The 20,701-nt window shown below is 41.9% G+C and overlaps 1 protein-coding gene across 1 annotated transcript in view; it reads left to right on the top strand.

The window, feature by feature from the left end:
• Positions 1 to 20,701, top strand: part of LOC117510137 (cell cycle checkpoint protein RAD17-like) — a 91,364-nt gene that overhangs the window by 60,518 nt on the left and 10,145 nt on the right. The window contains exons 9-14 of the mRNA XM_034169750.1: positions 848 to 917; positions 1,005 to 1,116; positions 7,116 to 7,304; positions 7,404 to 7,498; positions 7,601 to 7,747; positions 12,997 to 13,125. Of these exons, the coding sequence (XP_034025641.1) occupies positions 848 to 917; positions 1,005 to 1,116; positions 7,116 to 7,304; positions 7,404 to 7,498; positions 7,601 to 7,747; positions 12,997 to 13,125 (742 nt within the window). The remainder of the gene's footprint in view (positions 1 to 847; positions 918 to 1,004; positions 1,117 to 7,115; positions 7,305 to 7,403; positions 7,499 to 7,600; positions 7,748 to 12,996; positions 13,126 to 20,701) is intronic.

Raw genomic sequence — 20,701 nt, 5'->3', positions numbered from 1 at the left:
TAAATGCATGTGTGCGTGATTTTATTCAGTAAGCTCAATGTATATACATAATATAATTGTAAATATGTTAAAAATACATGGATGACACAAGAAAGTGAAAACACTTATTTCCGTTGTGTTCCATTAAAAAAAATCAAATGACAAAATAGAATAATAAAATAAAATAATAATACTGATAATGATAATAGTCTCTATATGATAATAACATAAACAATTTATAAATACATTAAAACAGTAAATTAACATTAAAAAATTGCATAATTAACAAGAAATAAAAGGGTTGAGTTCCTCTTCTAAAAACTGTTGAGATCTGAGGTTCTAAAAACATTCTAGACTCACATGCCATTTCAACTCATTGCTTAATTTATTACCACCCTTGAAAAACATCAGCTACCTATCTCAGTGGCCCAAAATTACCAAAGTTTTATTATGTTTATTTTTGAAACATTTTGGCTGTAAACCAATTTAATCCTGTAATATTACAGTCAAGTCATTTAGTTCATCTTTTGCAAGGTTCTGGTCTGTGATAGCAATGGGTTTTTGTTTATCTATTTTTCACACAAACAGCTTTTATTAATTTAGTCATTTGGTTTACTCAGGTTGGTGAATGGAAGTAATGTTTGTCTGAGGTTGGACAGCAGTGGGTGTTATTGAATCAGTAAGTCTCAGGACCAGCTGAAAGAAGGAAGCCTTTTAGCATTTGCAGTGCCTGTATTTTTGTTCTCTCACTCATTCTCATGTTCTCATAAAGGAAGGTAGCTGATAGTTCTGTTAGTCTGTGATTTTATACACCTGTTGTTCATGGACCCCTTGAATCCCCAATAACTTTTGTGTTCTTTTCCCCCAGTTTTAATCCAGTAGCTCCAACTGCATTGATGAAGGTTCTAATGCGGATTGCAACATTGGAGGCAGGAAAGGTAAGTGGAGGTATTGCAGTAGTTGTACAGTACATGTTGTCTGTGTCAGCCTGTATCTTCTATTTATCTTGCCATGTTTTTAAACAGAGTTGTGGGAGAATTTGTGTTCCTGATCAGGCTGTGTTGGAGTTGCTCTGCTCAGGAAGTTCAGGAGATATTCGGAGTGCCATCAACAGCCTGCACTTTTCTTCACTACCAGGTCAACATTGACCATAGCACACTGTACAACAGGGGCTTCATTTATGAAGCACTATGTAGGATTCATAGGAGAAGTATACACATGAACAAAAGGCAAAAATGGCATATAAATTAATCAGACATAAAACAGTTTGTATGCATGCAAAATCCTCTTTATAAATCACACACTACCTGGAATTGTGCACAGATGGATCTGTCTCATGTTCTGCCCTCTACATGTAACCACAGATGACAATGCAAAATATCTCATGGCTATTCAAGCTATCACAAGATGTCCAAAATGTATATTTACAGTGGGATGTCAATAAACAATAACTACAGCAAGTGGCAATGCTAGGTGGCGACAATGAGTCCACAAGTACTTTTAAATACAACCATTCGTAACAACCATTCACTCATGGTGTTGCATGTTGCTTTTTAATTATGTTATGGGCATTTCCAGATGCCTCAATAAGTAGACAATTATTTATCATTACAGTTGTCTCAGAATCATTTGTGCTATTATGATATCACCACACTGCTGTCTTTATTGAGGAAAAATCTCTGCTAATGAAATTTGTGCAGTAAATGTGACATTGGCCCATTTTTAAAATAAAATTGCAGGAGAGAAATAATTTGCTGCATGCCAGTAGCAACAGACAGGACTTTACACCTTGCCCAAATAATCATGATAATCCAGTCATGTTCACTCCAAATAATATTTACATTTCAGTAGCTGTAGTGTGAGACAGCAGCACTGATAAAATATTAAACATGCTAACAGTCCCTGTGGAATAAATGTGGCTCAATGTCACATCCATCAATGCTATTTTTTTTAATTTATGAACAATTACATGCTTGTTATTGAGTGGACAGTGATGTTGAAGTTATGATTCATTATATCACAGTTAAATAGATCCTTGTCATTTGATTGGTAGATTGTTTGTCACTTGACATTTGTTATTTCTCCTATTGTGTGGGTGATCACATGCACTGTCAGGACTGGCAGCAAGGGCTGCATCAGTCCTTATGCATCTGGCATGATGTAAATGGCTCAATGTGCCACAATTTACAAAGAGTCAGGGGCTACAACTTGCTGGATCCTGGTTTCAATGTTCAGCGAAACTTTGGCAGCATTTGGGTGAATCTGTACAGATACTAGTATATCCTTGGATACTTTAGGATTCATAATATTACCCATTGACCCAGTTCCGTTGGCAGCATACTAGCCAGTACACTGTCTCCACCATATTTAACAGATGATGTGGTGTATGTCTGGCCATGAGCTTTCATTCTCCATACTTTCCTGTTCCCATCATTCTAGTGCAGTTTAATCTTTGTCTTTGGAAAATGCATGGACCTTCCTGGAAAAGATGTCATGTTGTTCTTAAAATCTCAGTGTACTTTTTCTGCATTAATGCTGCCATGGCAGAAGTGTAAATTACATTTGGCAAGGGCATTGACACAACCCCATACTGGAACAGACCCATGCTTTTGGACTTAATGCTGATAACAGTCTCCACATAGCTCCCAGTTCTTGCAAAAAAAGTACTGGAGTACTGATTTGTCTGACCATATTACATGTTTCACTTGTCATGGTCCAACCCAACTGCCTCTGAGCCCAGAGGAGTCAATGTTGTTTCTGGAAGAGATTAACATAAGGCTTCTTTTTTTTGTGCAGTAAAGTTTTGTGAACTCTGTATTGTAGTGCTTGACCAAGGTTTCCCAAAGTCATACCTTGCCTGTGTGGTTAAATGAGTTGTTGATGAATGACATTATGCAGTGCTGTTTGAAGGATCAGAGATCATGAGTGTTCAACTTAGGTTTGCATCAATTCCTCCAGATATTTTACACTGTAGAGGGAGAAATATGCAAATATGTCTCAGTCCACTAAGCTGCAAAATGGGTACCGGCATTGGCTGGAAAGTAGCCGAGTTTGGAATGACATCCCATCCAGGGGGACTCATGGACTCTCCTTTGCATTACGCTACAGAATCCAGACTTAAGTTTGTTTTTGTTCCTTTTTTTATTTATTTAACCAGTTTAGTCCCATTGAGATCAAGATCTCTTTTCCAAGGGAGACCTGGACAATTATAAAGCTTCCAATTTGCCTAACTTGCATGTCTTTGGATGAGCAACTGGAGCACCCGGAGGGAACCCACGCAAACACGGGGAGAACATGCACACTCCACACAGAAAGGCATTTATATATTTACTGGTTATACTTACCTATTCCCATGAAATATACTTTTTTTTTTTTTTTTTTTTTTTACTGCGAACATGCCTGTTTATTGTGACCATTTCCTTCAGGTGTTGACAATCAGGACCCTGGCAGATCTTGCTGAAAAACACAAACCTTTTAGAAATGTGTTTATCAACTTCATGTGAAAATTATTTGTTATAATTTACAAGTTGAACTTTTTTAAATGAGTGAGTATTGTCTGCTACATGCTAATATTACTATGTCAGTTTTCGTAGCAAAAAGTTACTCATCTTCCTCATCAGTCATCTTTGTAACTGATCCATTAGTTTGAATCAGTTTTTGCTGGATTCAGTTGCCCATTTTCTGTCAATAAAATCTTGATGTAATCATCTAGATTTTGGTCACTAATGCCGGTGGTGCTTTGTTACTTTGCTGCAAATCCTTGGTCTCACTGTCATCTTCAGCCTCTGATTCAAAAAAAAAGAAAAAGAATTCTAATTCTGGTCACCTCACGTCATGGCATGTGCAAATAAAATCAGTTTTAAATTCATTCCACATATTCGTATCTTGATGACAATGAAATTGCAAATAATTGTGCACAGTGGTGGGCACAGTTCCGCTAACTGCTAATTATCAAAGCTAACGTTTTCGTTAGCAGATTAGATTTTCAGATGACTTTGAAAACCATCAACTGACCAATTAGCTTCAGATAAATTTAGTTCCAATAACTTTTAGCCCACTAACGTATTTTTGCGGGCATAGTAAATAAAGCTTAACCGTTAAAACATTTATAAAGTCTGAAATCATACATTATAGTGCCTGCCTGTTATATGCTTTCTAAATATTTTAGGGGTTTATCGGTTTAGCTTTATAAAAGTCAACTTTTCAGTTAGCGGATTAACGGTTATCGAAGCTAACTTTTTGGTTAGCTGTGCCCACCACTGATTGTGCAGCACTAGTTCACACAATCTGCAATGAAACAAAAGTCTATAGAAAAATCATTGCGTTTTTTCCTAACTGTCCCAACTTTTTCTGATTTAGGCATGTAATTTAAATTCTTCCCATTAACCCAAAGTAAGAAGTCTTCCATTAAGCAAAAGAAGATAAACAAATTATCCCTTTCCATTCATTGTTCTCCCTGGATATCCTCCATTCTGCATTCTCAGTTTGCCATAGTTTCCTGTCCTGTCAGCATATATTCAGAGTTCATTTCACATCCTTTGAAACACCCGTGTTTTGAACATTCTTAAGGAGTTTGCATGAACGGAACACATCATATGCTGTGCTGCCACCCGGTGAACCCTGACACCTGCTGGATGTTTAGGAATGTGCATCCATATCAAATTAGGAGTTTAATATTTAAAGGTCTGCATGGGGTCTGTACATGCACTAACATGTACATTCCTTGGAATAATAATAATATTAATAATAATAATAGAGAAACAGTGGGACCTCTGGTAGACACAAGGCACCACACCTCAGGCCCTGACAATAGAAGCTGACAAAGGGACTTTATCTGTTGTGGTTAGAGGTCCGGATAGGCACTGGACTGTTTCAGGCGATGGACTCAAATGCTGGGAGCAAGAACCAGAATAGGTTGTGAACAAAAAGCGCTTTATTTACAACATTAAATAACTGGGGTGCTGAGCTGGAGGAAGCCTGCTGAGCCGAGACTGGGTCCACATATAGTGGTGGACGTTCGGGAGCTGCAGAGCACACAGGGTCAGACTTGGGAGTTTGAGAACGAGCTGGAGTCCTGGAGTATATGGAGCTGGAACCGGAGCCAGGTGGGACACAGAGAGCCAAGGACGAGGAACTGGGAGGACAGAGGAGAACAGAGGTGAGTGATTGCACCCGTAACACTGGAAGCCTTTAACCACAAACAGTTCACTGTAGGCTTTAGGCAGGAATGTTCACAGTTCATGAATTGTTCTCAGAGGTCAGATGCTGTGAGTCTTGTGGCGCAGTTCCAATTAAACAGGACTTGACTTTAGAAACGACTTGGAAAGTTCTTAGTTGTTCTGCATCAGAGCTCATACAGTTCTTGGAATTACTTCTTGAAAACAGTTCTTGGTACTAGTTCTTTGAAACAGTTCTTGGTATTGGTTCTTGGAAACAGTTCTTGAATACAGTTCTGGGAAACAGTTCTTGGTCATGCATAATCACAAACAGGAGCCGTGTGAGAACGGGATCTCACAGACATGCAGGAAGTTAGCTGAATATGGCAGAGCTATGCACTCTGAGGCAGAGAGCAGATGAGTTCCAAAGTAACATTGTGCAGAATGTGGCGTGGGAGTCTGTAGCTTGCAGCATGGGAGCTGCACAGGAATGTGTCTGGAAACACCAAAAGATCAACGAGCTCTAATACGGGAATGAGAGTCTGCCAGGTTACCTTGAAATGAGCTCAGAAAGCTCAGACGTCAGAGCGCTTGGAAGCATCAGCATGTCTCTGCATGTTTGACCATTCTCAGTTGTATTTTGTTTTATTAGTTATTTTGTTGTTGATAGTATGAAGAAATCAGATTGTTGTGGGGTCATCTGTTCATGGGGATTTTATTGGTTTTTGTGTCTGTCCTCTGTGAGTCTGCCTACCGAGTCCTGTGTGTTCGTGTGCACCTGCTGTTGTCTGCGTATGTGTGGGTGTGTCCCATTCGTCAGCTGTGTGTATGCGTGATTATATCTGGCTTCCTGCTTTGTGTCCGTGTCTGGTGTGAGTCTTTTGTGTGTATGTCATCTGCCCTTTGTGCATGTGTATGGGTGATCATGTTCTACCTTCTTGTTTTATGTCTGAGTCTGGTGTGAGCCTTGTGTGTGTGTGTGTGTGTGTGTGTGGCCATGCGCACTGCTGGCCGTACTGCTCTGGCGTTTGTCATGTGGGTCCCGTATGTGTCACTCGTGTGGGTCTGGCTATGTGTGTGTCCTGTCTGGATCTTATGTTTGGGTTGAGGTCTTTACTCATTGTTTGTATTTGTTTACAGTTGGTTGGCAGTTGGAGTTGAGTTAATTATCTATTATGTCTGTTGCTACACATGTTATGTTGCAGTTTTGTGAACTCTATATTTAGGTTTTATGATCTGGTTTTACTTACATATACCTTGTGTTATTTGTTTTATCTGTTATTTCATTGTATTCCTTTAATTCCTCCCGTGTTCTCCCGCCCTCACTCACTCATCGCACCTCTTGTCAGTCACTTCTCATGCTTATAAGTCACACCCATCTGCTTCCGCCTTCGCTGGTCGATTACGTTTGTCTTTGTGTCCTGCCATGCGTCCTTTCAGTCTCCACCTCATTTATCCACTTTGTAAGTGTTTGCACCCTGATGTGTTTTCTTTCAGTTGTTTTTGGTTAGTCCCTTGTTTGGTCTCTCACTTAGTCTTTTATTGTTTTGGAGTTATGTCATGTTGGATCATCATGTTCAGGATTCTTATATCACTGTTGGATTGAAAGATTAAACACCTTGGATTTTAGAATTTAACCCTTTGTGTCCTATCTTGACTCAGTATAGTGCTAACCATAACACAGATGGTCAACCCACTGCGTCTGGTCTGCTTGATATTTCTTTCTATAATTGAAAATGCCTGAGGAAGTTTTTCGTTATCTCTGTTGCCTGTGTGCTTGCTCAGGGGTTGGGTAAGGTTAGACCTTACTCATTTGCCTTGGGGTAAGTAATGTTGTGATTTGGTGCTGTGTAAATACATAGAATTGAATTGAAATTGTACCTAATCACTGTTATAAGCTTTTCCCTTGGCAACAGGGTACATTGTATAAGGAGTTCTGAGTACGATCAAGTGTTGCTCTACCACTTACCATTTTTACAGACACCTCATTGAAAAGGGGTCTGTGGCAAATGAAAGGCAGACCAGTGAAGTCGGCACGTAAAGTTTCCAAACTGACAAAGGGAAAAAAGTCCCAGCAGAAGAAACAGCAAGAAGAAGAGCAGGCTATTGGAGGGAAAGATGCTTCTCTTTTCCTGTTCCGAGCACTGGGGAAGATTCTCCACAACAAGCGTGAGTCATACACACTACTTTCTGGACATGTCAACTGTTTGGGCCCAGTTAACCAGCACTAACAGAAATATTTTTTTTATAATCTTGTATGTTTCTCAGGGGAGAATGTTGAAGGAGTTGATGTTGCCCATGGAGGTAGTCTGCCCTCTCACCTGTCTGAGCACCACAGAGACACATTACTAGTGGACCCAGAGGTAAAAACATAGTTTAACCAAAAAAACCCCCCCCCAAAAAAACAAATACAAGTTTAATCTTTGTTTGACTGGTCAATGTGAAATTGATTTATGTGTGTTCAGTTGGTTGTTGGGCGTTCACACATGTCTGGAGAGTTCTTCAACCTGTATCTCCACCAAAATTACTTAGACTTCTTCACTGAGGTGGAGGATGTGGTGAGAGCCAGCGAGTATCTGTCTGATGCTGACCTCCTCACTGCGAACTGGACGGTTAGTGTCTCCCCTAAACACATAAAATAAAAATGCAACCTGCACTTTTGGAGAATGCTTTGAAAACAGCCTGTGTGAAACTATTGTTGCATTTTTGTTGTTTAAACTGTATAAAGTCACTATTATTCAAGATAAATAAGCATAGTGCTGCTATGGTATGTGTATGTACAAGGACCCCAATGCAGAGAACCACGACAAAGGACGGTTAGAAGAAATGTTATTTTTCAAAGTATTATTGATAATTATTACAACTCAGATCAGCAAATGTGGCAGGCAGGTGGAATGGGAAAAGTGAGGAATTCCTCAAGCATGCAGTAATGGGTGAAAAAGCAGCTGCTAACCAGAGTTCTCAATAGCAACAGTCTTTCAAAGGGTTAGGCAGTGGAGTTATTCAAAACACAGACTGAGTTCAATAGCCAGGAGTTTAATAACGCATACCACTGAGTTCAGAATGGTAGGTGAAAGACAGGAATCTGAAATCGCAGTTTTATTGTTGTTGTCTTCATGGCAATAGCAGTTTTATAGCATGGAGTCAAAAACACAGTAGCTAAAGCACAAACAATAGGCAGGAGCAGTGATGGGCACAGTTCAGCTAATCCGATAACAGATAATTATCAAAGCTAATGTTTTTGCTAGTGGATTAGCTTTTCAGAGTTCAGGTTTTAAACCCATTATTGGACCAATTATCTTCCCATAAATTTAGTTCCGATAACTTTCAGTCCAATAACAATTTTTTTGCTGGTAAAGTGAGCAAGGTTTAACAGTCAAAAGCGTTTGTAAACCCTAAATTCAAACAATTTAGTCTGCCTGTTGTGTGCTTGTAGCAGACTGGCTGCCTGTGGATTGCTGATGACATTATCATTAAGCGCCAAACGTGATTGGCTGGTCGACGCAGGGAGCATTGTGGGTAGTGTACTTCAGGTTCACTTTGGATGTTAGTGAGTCATCCGCTCAACTCAAAAACAAAACGGACTAATTTTAACATTATTTGATTGTGTTTCTTTGTGGCTGACGGTATAATTTAATCGCCAAGACTTGGTGGAGGAGAGGAGATCTCACGGCACAGCTGTGCAGAGGGACTTTTTGTCACTGTTTAGACACTGTTTTGGATTTAAAAAAAGGACGCTTTATGTGGATTATTTATTATTTAGATGAATCCCACTGAAACTAATAGATAAGAATTTATATGTCTTTTACTCTGCCAATCACTGCATTAATGGACATTTCGTTTTCCACCACCCGCCGGCGGGTGGTTTTGCGCAAATTATTTTTAAGTCCGAAACTGCACAGTATATATGAAAACAATTCCAACTTGTTATACCTTTTTGGAATCAGGACACCTCAAAGAAAGTGACCACATAATCCAAACAAAGTCAACTATCCACCACAAAAGCCAAAAACCAATAATTTGTGATGAATTTACGATTCATAATTTAGAACTTCTTACCTTGTCCGGTGTTCTGAAGGTCCATATCAGTCCAAATCCATGCATGACTGGGCTAATTTTGTCCCTAACAATCCACGGAAAAAGAATATGTAGTTGTATTTTCCATAAAGTAAGATCGTTTGAAGAAAGAATCCATCAAAGTACATTTTTGTCATGTTTTTGTAAAAAAAAAAGACGAGAAAAAACAAGCGTGTTCGCATTACTGTACACCAGTTGATGCCATTACTGAGTTACGACCGGTATGCTTGATTTCCTACTGCTCTTGGCTTCAAAATGGCACCATGATTGGAGTTGTCGGTGTACGGAGTCAGCAGGCAGAGCCCTTTGACTAAAACAAGCGCTCCTTAAGGACAACTGCGTAACGCCTGTTATCCAAGCAACGCATGAAAAAATAAGTCACGTGTGGAGCATTTGGGCTATGTAGGGTTGTAGAACAGGAAATAAGCTTTCCAATGCATTATGGGACTTGTAGTCACACATCCAGAGGCCGCTGTTATAACTGCGTAACAGGCCAGACGGAGGTCAGAACGCATGTGGGGTATTAGAAAGTGCATAGTCACAATGTAAAAATATGAATATTTGGAAAAAAAAGTGCTAGAATTGAAATTTGTAGCTACCAAAACATGAAAATGTGTTTTTTATGGTCTAAGAAGACATATAATGCAAATAAAGCAATTTGGCACAAAATTGGACCAATTGTGCCAAATGGACTATTTCTCACAAAAAGTCTCACAGAAGCAAAATGCTTATGACTAGAGACCTGTTATTTCACACAGTTGTTGTCAACAACATGAACAACAATTGTAGTGAGTAGGGAATGTCTGTTGTAAAGCATGTCCAAGCTAAAGGCTTTTGACATATGTTTTTTTTTTTTTTTTTTTTTCGAGAATAAAAACTAACATTTTTAGGCATGTTTGAAATGATATAGGTAAAGTTGTGTAGCACTCACATGGTTCTTATACACATCTTCAGAAACTATCGATCCAGATCTTTAAAATGAGCCATATCATAAGCATGTGGGAGGTAAAATATTGTTTTAGTGAGCAATGGCACTTGGGTATGCAAGACCATTATGCACAAGACAAAAACAGGTGGATGTATAAAGGTTAAGCCACAGGGTTCAAAGCCTGTGAAAAAAGCAGCAGCTTTTTAGTTCGTAAATGACAGTGTATCTAATACCGAGATCAACTCTGACTTCTAATACTGTGTTTTACTGTTTTTGAAAGATGATGACAGTGTTTGGAGTTTTATTTTTTCATGAATTCATTTTTTGTGCGTTCTTATGTGTTTGTGATCCTTGAATTTACCCAGCAGGGAAAGTGAAAGTGAAACTGGTTTATCAGAAGCCGACAGTGTTATCTGATGTGGTCACGTCTGAATCAATACTAAAAGTTATTGATTATTTGTAATAAAGATAAATTTTTTAGCAGTTTATCAGTTTAGCGTCACAAAAGATAACTTTTCAGTTATCGGATTAATGTTATCGGAGCTAACTTTTTGGTTAGCTGTGCCTACCACTGAGCAGGAGACAGGATTCCAGAACAATTGCAACAGTAAGTAATGTGGAATTAAAAATAAAAAACAAATAGTGTAACATGGAATGCTACAAAGCAGGGTGGAGTCCAGTACAATCTGGCAACTAGAAGATGTTCTAGTGGCATTTCTAAATGAAGCAGAGCAAGTAAACCTGAAAGTCCGTTGACACGTGAATGCAGGGGTCAACAACCAAGAAGTACGAGGTCTGCGAGAAAAGAAACCGACAGTTTTATTTAAAAAAAAAAACTATATGGATTTGAATCACGTGTGATTACATCAGCCAAGCTTGAACCCTCGTGCGCATGCGTGAGTTTTTTCACGCCTGTTGGTGACGTCATTCGCCTGTGAGCACGCCTTGTGAAAGGAGTGGTCCAGCCCCCTCGTCGGAATTCCTTTGTCTGAGAAGTTGCTGAAAGACTGGCGCTGTGCTTGATCACAATTTTTTCAAAAACTGTGAGGCACATCCGAGTGGACACCATTCGAGAAATTCAGCTGGTTTTCGGTGAAAATTTTAACGGCTGATGAGAGATTTTGGATTGTTTCTATCGCTTTAAGGACTTCCCACGGAGCGGGACGTCGCGCAGCGCTCCGCGGCGACTTCCTCATCCTGTTTCAAGCTGAAAACCTCCAAATTTAAGCCTCTGTTGAACCAGGACGTCGTGAGAGAACAGAGAACTTTCAGAAGAGGTCGGAATCAGCAGTTTATCCGGACATTCCACTGTTAAAGGAGATTTTTTTAATGAAAGATGTGCGGACGGATTGGCGCCCGCCACAGGAAAAACACCTCTGTGTTGATAACCATTTGTAAAATCCAGGCGGCTTTTGGTGGGTTTCAGTTGAGTGAGTATCTGAGAAATTGTTTAACAGCAGGGCATGGTCCAACTTGTCCTTAAGGCTTCCAACGGAGGTGTTTTTCCTGTGGCGGGCGTGCCAGCCGGTGCGCCAATCCGTGGCACCAATCAAATGGTGTCCACTCAGATGTGCCTCACAGTTTTTGAAAAAATTTTGATCAAGCACAGCACCAGTCTCTCAGCAACTTCTCAGACAAAGGAATTCCGACGAGGGGGCTGGACCACTCCTTCCACAAGGCGTGCTCACAGGCGAATGACGTCACCGACAGGTGTGAAAAAACTCTCGCATGCCCACGAGGGTTCAAGCTTGGCTGATGTAATCACACGTGATTCAAATCCATATGTTTTTTTTTTTAAAATAATAAGGTCGGATACTTTTCTCACAGACCTCGTACAACTAACACGGGAAAAAAGTTCAGAAAAAGAGTGTGACTGAAAAACATCACTATAAATAAAAGAGGGAAAATTGCCTGAACTAATGCAAAATTATTTATAATATTTGATTAAAAGAGAATATCAGAACTAGAGGCAAAACATGACCCATGTCTGATCACATCCATGGCTATTGAATGTGATCAGCAACTGGTTTATTCAGTCCATTCAAGATGAGTTAAAGTCATGTCTGATTGAAGCACAGCTTGTTTCTCTGCTGCTTTTACATGGCTGGATTTTGTTAGAGATCAACATCACAACATTGAACTGTCAACACAGTTTTGGCTTTATCTCTTCATTTAATAAGTATTGGCCATAAATGAACTGGGGTTTGCAGGCAGGTTGCACTAAGATGGGGCAGAACCACAAGAGGGTCCACATGCAGCAGAGGTCTGTCTGTCTGCATCTGATGGAATGGGGAGATCAAGTGGATAGAGATGGATGAGAAGGAGGATGTTTTGGAGGAACATGGTACACCTCAGGAAGCATTAGTGGGTGACTGCTGCTCCTATAAATGAGTCCATTTATATATACTTGTGCACGTTGGCGCTTTACTCACAGACCAGATTCCTTGCCAGATATTCTTTCTCTTGAGACCACCCTCTAAATAACAATGTGTCAGTCTCAGTCACACACTGCTCAGAAAGGCAGTGACAGACGACAAGGTGAGTCTGTTATATCATGTTATGCCCAAAACACACCCATGATTAATTGACTAATTATAATCCATTTGCTTCTGCTTATTTACACGCAGAATACATTTTGGATAAATACCAGTCTCTGCACAATAGATAAACAAGATAGGGCCCTTAATTACAACGAAGAGAGCACCATTACATCACATCTCTAATGTGCCATCCAAAAATACAGAATAAATGAGATTTAGTTGTTTCTGGTTTATTGATGTCAGATTGGTGTCCATTAAAGTATTGTTTCTAAGTGACTAAATTGTCATGTAAAGTGTTATGCTACAATGTTCACAGAGCCGTGGCACCATGGGGGACTATGGAACGTCAGTGGCCACCAGAGGGCTCCTGCACTCCAACTCTCATCAAGTGACCGTTGGCTTCAGACCACTGAACAAGCCCAGCTGGCTGCTGGTCAGCAAAAAGGTCAGACATGCACATGTCAGCTTTTGTCATCAAATTGACACTTTTGTGTAGTTTCAAATAGGATTTGTGACAAAACGGTATTGTTCAACTCAGTTTTCATTCCTGAAACCATTTTGATTTGTTTGCATAGTTTAAAGTTGAAAGACGGTATAGATGACATAACAGTGGAGACGTAAAGATGTTTGGGAGACATGGTTGTCACGTTTTTAATCAGAATGTATAATAAAATCTTGGAAAGTGAGAGAATGTCTGAGGAATAGAGGAAAATTGTCCTGATGCACTGCAAAAACTGATATCAAAGAAAGTTTACAAAAAATACTTGTTTAAAGAAAAACTTGACTTACGAGGTCTGTTAGAAAAGTATCCGACCTTTTTATTTTTTTCAAAAACCTGATGGATTTGAATCATGTGTGCATGCCCAGCTCGTCCACAATTTCTTGGATAGTCACACGACTGAAAAGCCACCGAAAGCCGTCTGAATCTTCCGAATGGTGGAAGAGCTGGGCATGTCACAGCATGTCCTGTGAGGCTTTATCACGGAGGCGCTTTTGCTACGCCATCAGCTTCGTGCTGATGAATTTCACAGCCACTCTTTTCATGGCAAAATCTTCTGTCACAGTGGAATGTGCCGAAAAAGTGCTGATGTCCACCTCTTCCACAGTTTCTCGGCTAGTCACACGACGGTCCCACATCACCACAGCATTCACTTTGGAATGATCTGGTCATTTCAGCGTGTTGATGGCCGACCGGAGCGCGGCGCGCTGTCCACCATTGTGCGGCCGTCTTTAAACCGGTTGTACTGCTCCTTAATCTGTGTGATGCCCATAGGATCGTCACCGAAAGCCGTCTGAATAATCCAAATGGTTTCCTCCTGGCTGTCGCCCAGTTTCTGGCAAAATTTGATGCAGTCGCGCTGCTCCAGTCGTTCCGCCATTTCCTTGCAAATAAAAAACGACGAGAGACTCCACCCATCCTCACACAAAGGCTTCTTACAAGCAAATGACGCAATCGACAGGCATGAAAAAACTCATGCATGCGCACGAGGGTTCAAGGTTGGCTCATGCAAGCACGATTCAAATCCATCAGGTTTTTGGAAAAAAATAAAAAGGTCCGATACTTTTCTAACAGACCTCGTATGGCCCAGTCACACAGCACTTAACGAAGGGCAACAAAGCCCAAACGAAACAAGAAATCTGGAGTTTCCTTGACTTTCGTTGGCATCGTTTAACCTTCGCCCAGCTTTGTTCCTGCAGCTGGCGCTTCGTCAGGATTTTTAAACTGTTGAAAAATTTGAACGAAGGGCAACGAAAACCTCAGTTTGTCAGTATTTCACTTTGCTGTCATTCTTGACGTTTTTTATCGTTTGCTTAGTTGTTTGTAAAAAGGGAGTTTTCCTTCTCACTGTCACCAAGTGCTTGCTCATAGGGGGTCGTTTTGACCGTTGGGGTTTTTCTGTAATTATTGTATGGCTTTTGCCTTACAATATAAAGCGCCTTGGGGCGACTGTTTGTTGTGATTTGGTGCTATATAAATTAAATTGATTTGATTTGGTGCAAGGATCATGATATGGGCATGTTTCTCCTACTATGGTGTTGGACCTATATATCGCATACCAGGTATCATGGATCAGTTTGGATATGTCAAAATACTTGAAGAGGTCATGTTGCCTTAAGAGGACATGCCCTTGAAATGAGTGTTTCAACAAGACAATGACCCCAAGCACACTAGTATACGAGCAAAATCTTGGTTCCAAACCAACAAAATTAATGCCTCACAGATGTGAAGAAATCATGAAAAACTGTGGTTATACAACTAAATACTAGTTTAGTGATTCACAGGATTGCTAAAAAAGCAGTTTGAACATAATAGTTTTGAGTTTGTAGCATCAACAGCAGATGCTACTATTATTGTGAACACCCCCTTTTCTATTTTTTTTTTTTTTTACTAATAGCCCAATTTCATAGCCTTAAGAGTGTGCATATCATGAATGCTTGGTCTTGTTGGATTTGTGTGAATCTACTGGTACCTTGTTTCCCATGTAACAATAAGAAATATACTCAAAACCTGGATTAATCTTTTTAGTCACATAGCACTACTATTATTCTGAACGCTACTGTACAATTAATTATTTTGCCACAAGCAACTGCTGAATTTGAAACAACAAAAAAGTTGTGTAATTTCCGAAGGTACTTGAACTCAGCGTCAGCAACAGCATCAGCTCCTGCGTGTGCTTATTAATTTTTATTAAATATAATAATATGAGTGTAGGAATGACAATCCAGCTCTTATGTACATGTAGCAACAGGTAGATAATTCAAATGAGTATATAAAGAGCTGTTCTAGAAGGCAAAATTCACGTTGTGGATCAGCTGCAGCTGGTTGAAATAACTGCACGTGAGTCAATGCGCGTTCACATGCACTGATCAGTTTACTGCTGTGATATATTCAATCATCTTTACACTTATATTTATTCCCCCTTTTGACAGTTTTCTGTTTTCTGTTATAAATCAATATATATGGCTTAGTAACGTAATACAGTGGTAGATCAGCACCACGGCACACCAGAGTTTTTTTTTTTTTTTTTTTTTTTTTTTTTTTTAATTGGAGCAAGACGTAGTGCGCAGTGAGTCATCAGACAGTGTGGATTCTGATGATGAAGGAGATGATCCCTCTTTTGTTCTGGATGAGGAACCAGAACAGGTGGACCCACCGACATGCACACAGATCTCCACAGCTTCTGTTTGCAGTTACTCCAGGACTCGGCGATATGAGCTCCGTCCCAGCGCTGAGTCCTGGAACTCAGAGATGCAGACACACACACAGCTGCAGGTGTGGCTCCAGGCGCGTTTCATTTAAAACGTCGAGATCAACGTTAGCTTTGGTTTTGTTTAGTTTCTCTTTCGTCCCTTTTGCGCTCTTGCTTCGTGGGCTATTCGGTGATAAAGCTCTTTCGTCCACCTTTTCTCAATGAATTGTGATTTTTTTTTACTTTGTTCCCTTCATTCAGGAATTGTCGTGTGCTGTATGACTGGGCCATTCATTTTTGTCTAGAAAAATAATCTTGTCAAACATTCTTTAGATAAGAAAAAAGTCTTATTTTGATAAAATATATCTCACTTTTTTTCCAGCTAATATCAAGCTGTATTAACCAGTAACAAGAAAAGGGAATGGATTTTAAATTATCCATGCAAAGGAACAAGGTTGTTTTCCTTATTTTAAGACAGACACTAATCTTAAAATAAGAAATCTGTCTAGTTTTAAGGCACATTTTGATTATTCACTGCCTAGACATTTTGCAATTTTTGAGAATTCTAACCAAGTAATTTTTTCTTATGTCATTGGCATATATATATATATATATATATATATATATATATATATATATATATATATATATATATATGTATTGCTTAATACAAGACATTTTGGCAAGATTTCAGATTATTTGTCTTATTTTGAGAGGGACAGTTTTTACAGTGTGGTTAATGTCTCATTCTGGCTGATCAACGTTATGCTGCTCTACTTACTACTCTTAACCACACTGTAAAAACTGTCCCTCTCAAAATAAGACAAATAATCTGAAATCTTGCCAAAATGTCTTGTATTAAGCAATATATATATATATATATATATATATATATATATATATATATATATTTTTTTTTTTTTTTTTTTTTTTCCTGATTCCTTATAGTGTTTCTTAAAGCCAGAAAGTTGCCATTTGAAATGACTTTAGTTTTGTGTCATGTCTGTGATCTGCTTTTTTTCTACAAAATTAAACAGAATGAACATCCTCTGAGGCTGATGATTCCATAATTATTGCCATGGGTTGTAGAGTTGTCATGTTGTTATGTACCTCTGTGGCGTGATGCCCATATAGAGTTGTCATTTTTGTTTTGTACCTCTGTGGAGTGATGCCCATATAGAGTTATGTTGTTATGTACCTCTGTGGGGTGACGCCCATATAGAGTTATGTTGTTATGTACCTCTGTGGGGTGACGCCCATATAGAGTTATGTTGTTATGTACCTCTGTGGGGTGATGCCCATATAGACTTATGTTTTTATGTACCTCTGTGGTGTGATGCCCATATAGAGTTGTCATTTTTGTTTTGTACCTCTGTGGAGTGATGCCCATATAAGTTTTCCCCTCTCCAATCAACTTTCTAATCAAACTATGCTGTTCTTCTGAACAATGTCTTAAACGTCCCATTTTCCTCAGGCTTTCATTGTTCAACAGGTGCTGGCTTCATCCTTAAATAGACACCTGATTCACACCTGTTTGTTCCACAAAATTGACGAACTCACTGACTGAATGCCACACTACTATTATTGTGAACACCCCCTTTTCTACTTTTTTGTACTGATAGCTCAATTTCATAGCCTTAAGAGTGTGCATATCATGAATGCTTGGTCTTGTTGGATTTGTGAGAATCTACTGAATCTACTGCTGCCTTGTTTCCCATGTAACAATAAGAAATATACTCAAAACCTGGATTAATCTTTTTAGTCACATAGCACTACTATTATTCTGAACACTACTGTATGTACCCCTGTTGTGAAGGTGTTGTGACACGGACCCACAACAGGGGGTGTTGATGAAGGGACAATGGAATAGCCAAAAAGTAACAAAACGGCTGCAAAAAGAGATCAGACTAATGCTTGAATTAAGGTTCAGCAGAGAATTAATTACCTGTATGGTAGAAGATTTCTCGGCGAGGAGGTGGAGTTGCAGTCCAGCCTTTATAATGGTGTTGATAGATGACAGCTGTCACCTCCAGCGGCTCCGACGCCCTCTCGTGCTTGGAGCCCGCACTCCAAGCAGGGCGCCATCTGGTGGTGGTGGGCCAGCAGTACCTCCTCTTCAGCAGCCCACACAACAGGACCCCCCCCTCAACGGGCGCCTCCAGGTTTGTCCGGGTGCCGGGTGTAGAAGTCGGCCAGGAGGGCCGGGTCCAGGATGAAGCTCCTCTTCACCCAGGAGCGTTCCTCTGGGCCATACCCCTCCCAGTCCACCAGATACTGGAAGCCCCGACCCTTGCGACGGACGTCCAGAAGCCGACGCACGGTCCACGCCGGCTCCCCGTCGATGATCCGGAGGCAGGTCCGGGCTGCACCAGAACTGGTGCAGTCGAGAACCGGCGTTTCAACTCCCTAAACGTGGCTTCGCACCGATCCGACCAGGTGAAGGGGACTTTTGTGGAGGTCAGGGCTGTCAGGGGGCTAGCTACCTGACTGTAGCCCTTAATGAACCTCCTGTAGAAGTTTGCAAAACCGAGGAACTGTTGCAGCTTCCTACGGCTTGTTGGGTGGGGCCAATCTCTCACCGCCGCAACCTTGGCCGGATCAGGGGCGACGGAGTTAGAGGAGATGATGAACCCCAGGAAGGACAAAGAAGTGCGGTGGAACTCGCACTTCTCGCCCTTCACAAACAGCCGGTTCTCCAACAACCTCTGTAGGACCTGACGTACATGCTGGACATGAGTCTCAGGGTCCGGAGAAAAGATGAGTATGTCATCTAGATACACGAAGACAAACCGATGCAGGAAGTCCCGCAAGACGTCATTAACCAATGCTTGAAACATCGCGGGGGCGTTTGTGAGGCCGAACGGCATGACCAGGTACTCAAAATGACCTAATGGGGTGTTAAATGCCGTCTTCCACTCGTCTCCCTTCCGGATCCGAACCAGGTGGTACGCATTCCTAAGATCAAGTTTAGTAAATATTTGGGCTCCATGCAGGGGCGTGAACACCGAATCCAACAGAGGTAAAGGGTATCGGTTGCGAACCATGATCTCGATCAGCCCTCTGTAATCGATGCATGGACGGAGTCCGCCGTCTTTCTTACCCACAAAAAAGAAACCCGCGCCCATCGGGGAGGTGGAGTTCCGAATCAACCCGGCAGCTAAGGAGTCCCGGATGTAGGTCTCCATTGATTTGCGTTCCGGACGTGAGAGGTTGTACAGCCTGCTGGACGGATACTCAGCGCCCGGGCGCAATCGTACAGTCGGTGCGGGGGAAGGGCGAGTGCCAGATCTTTGCTGAAGACGTCAGCATCATGGTACTCACTCGGCACCGCCGTCAGATTGGAGGGGACTTTGACCTCCTCTTTAGCTGTCTCACCGGGTGGAACCGAGGATCCTAAACACACCCGGTGGCAGGTCTCGCTCCACTGCGTCACAACCCCAGACGGCCAATCAATCCGGGGATTGTGTTTCAACACCCAAGGAAAACCCAAAATCACTCGGGAGGTAGAAGGTGTTACATAAAACACAATCTCCTCCCTGTGATTCCCAGACACCACCAAAGTCACTGGCTGTGTCTCGTGTGTGATTAATGGAAGAAGAGTGCCATCTAGTGCCCGTACCTTCACAGGGGAAGGCAGAGCCACCAGAGGGAGCCCTACTTCCTTTGCCCATCTGCTGTCCAGCAGATTCCCTTCCGACCCCGTGTCTACAAGTGCTGGGGCGTGAAGGGTTAAATCCTCACTAAGGATTGTGACTGGGATTCGTGCTGATTTTCGGGGTTCCCCCGCGTGCGTGTTATGGCCCACCCTTAGCCCAGTTTCTAAGGACGGGCGTTGTAGTTTGACCGTTTGGGACAGTTCCTCTGTATGTGACCACTAGATCCACAGAAAAAACACTCCCCGCGGCCCAGCCTCCTTTGTCTGCCATTTGATTTAATTTTGGCCCTGCTCGTGTCCATAGCTTCGTCAGCAGGGGGAGCTGTAGCCACACGGGGCCCTCTGGTTGTGGAGCGTGGGGACGACGGCACCCTTTCGGACCCGGAAGGAAGAGGGACGGCCCGTGCCTGGTCACGCCCCCCGCCCTGCTCCCGACGGTGTTCCTCTAAACGGTTGTCTAAGCGTATAACCAGGTCGACAAGCCCGTCAAAATCCCGCGGTTCCTCCTTAGCCAGCAGATGCTCCTTCAGGACCGGAGACAGTCCGGTTATGAAGGCGGCGCGAAGCGCAACGGTATTCCAGCCGGACCTCGCAGCCGCGATGCGGAAGTCGACTGCATACTCGGCTGCACTCCGGCGCCCCTGTCGCATTGACAGTAGCACGCTCGAAGCGGTCTCGCCTCTGTTGGGGTGATCAAAAACTTGTTTGAACTCCCTTACAAACCCAGCGTATGACGTTAGGAGCCGTGAGTTCTGCTCCCAGAGCGCCATAGCCCAGGCGCATGCCTCTCCTCGGAGCAAATTAACAACATAAGCCACCCGGCTAGTGTCTGACGCGTACATGACGGGACGCTGTGAAAAGACGAGCGAGCACTGCATTAGGAAGTCCGCGCACGTCTCGACACAACCTCCGTACGGCTCCGGAGGGCTTATGTATGCTTCAGGGGACGGTAGGGGGGGTCGTTGAACGACCAGTGGAACGTCTGTGTCTGACAAGGGACCAGCAGGAGGAGGTGCTGCAGTAGCGCCTTGGTCGCGCGCCTCCACCCTGGCGGTGAGAGCCTCCATCCTCCGATTGAGGATAACGTTCTGCTCGGTTACCAGATCCAACCGAGCAGTGAAAGCGGTTAGTATTTGCTGCAGCTCCCCTAACATGCCTCCTGCTGGCGCCTGTGC

This window comes from Thalassophryne amazonica, chromosome 5 (genome assembly GCF_902500255.1).
Source record: "Thalassophryne amazonica chromosome 5, fThaAma1.1, whole genome shotgun sequence".
Classification (NCBI taxonomy): domain Eukaryota; kingdom Metazoa; phylum Chordata; class Actinopteri; order Batrachoidiformes; family Batrachoididae; genus Thalassophryne; species Thalassophryne amazonica.
This window is presented reverse-complemented; position numbering and strand designations above follow the sequence as displayed.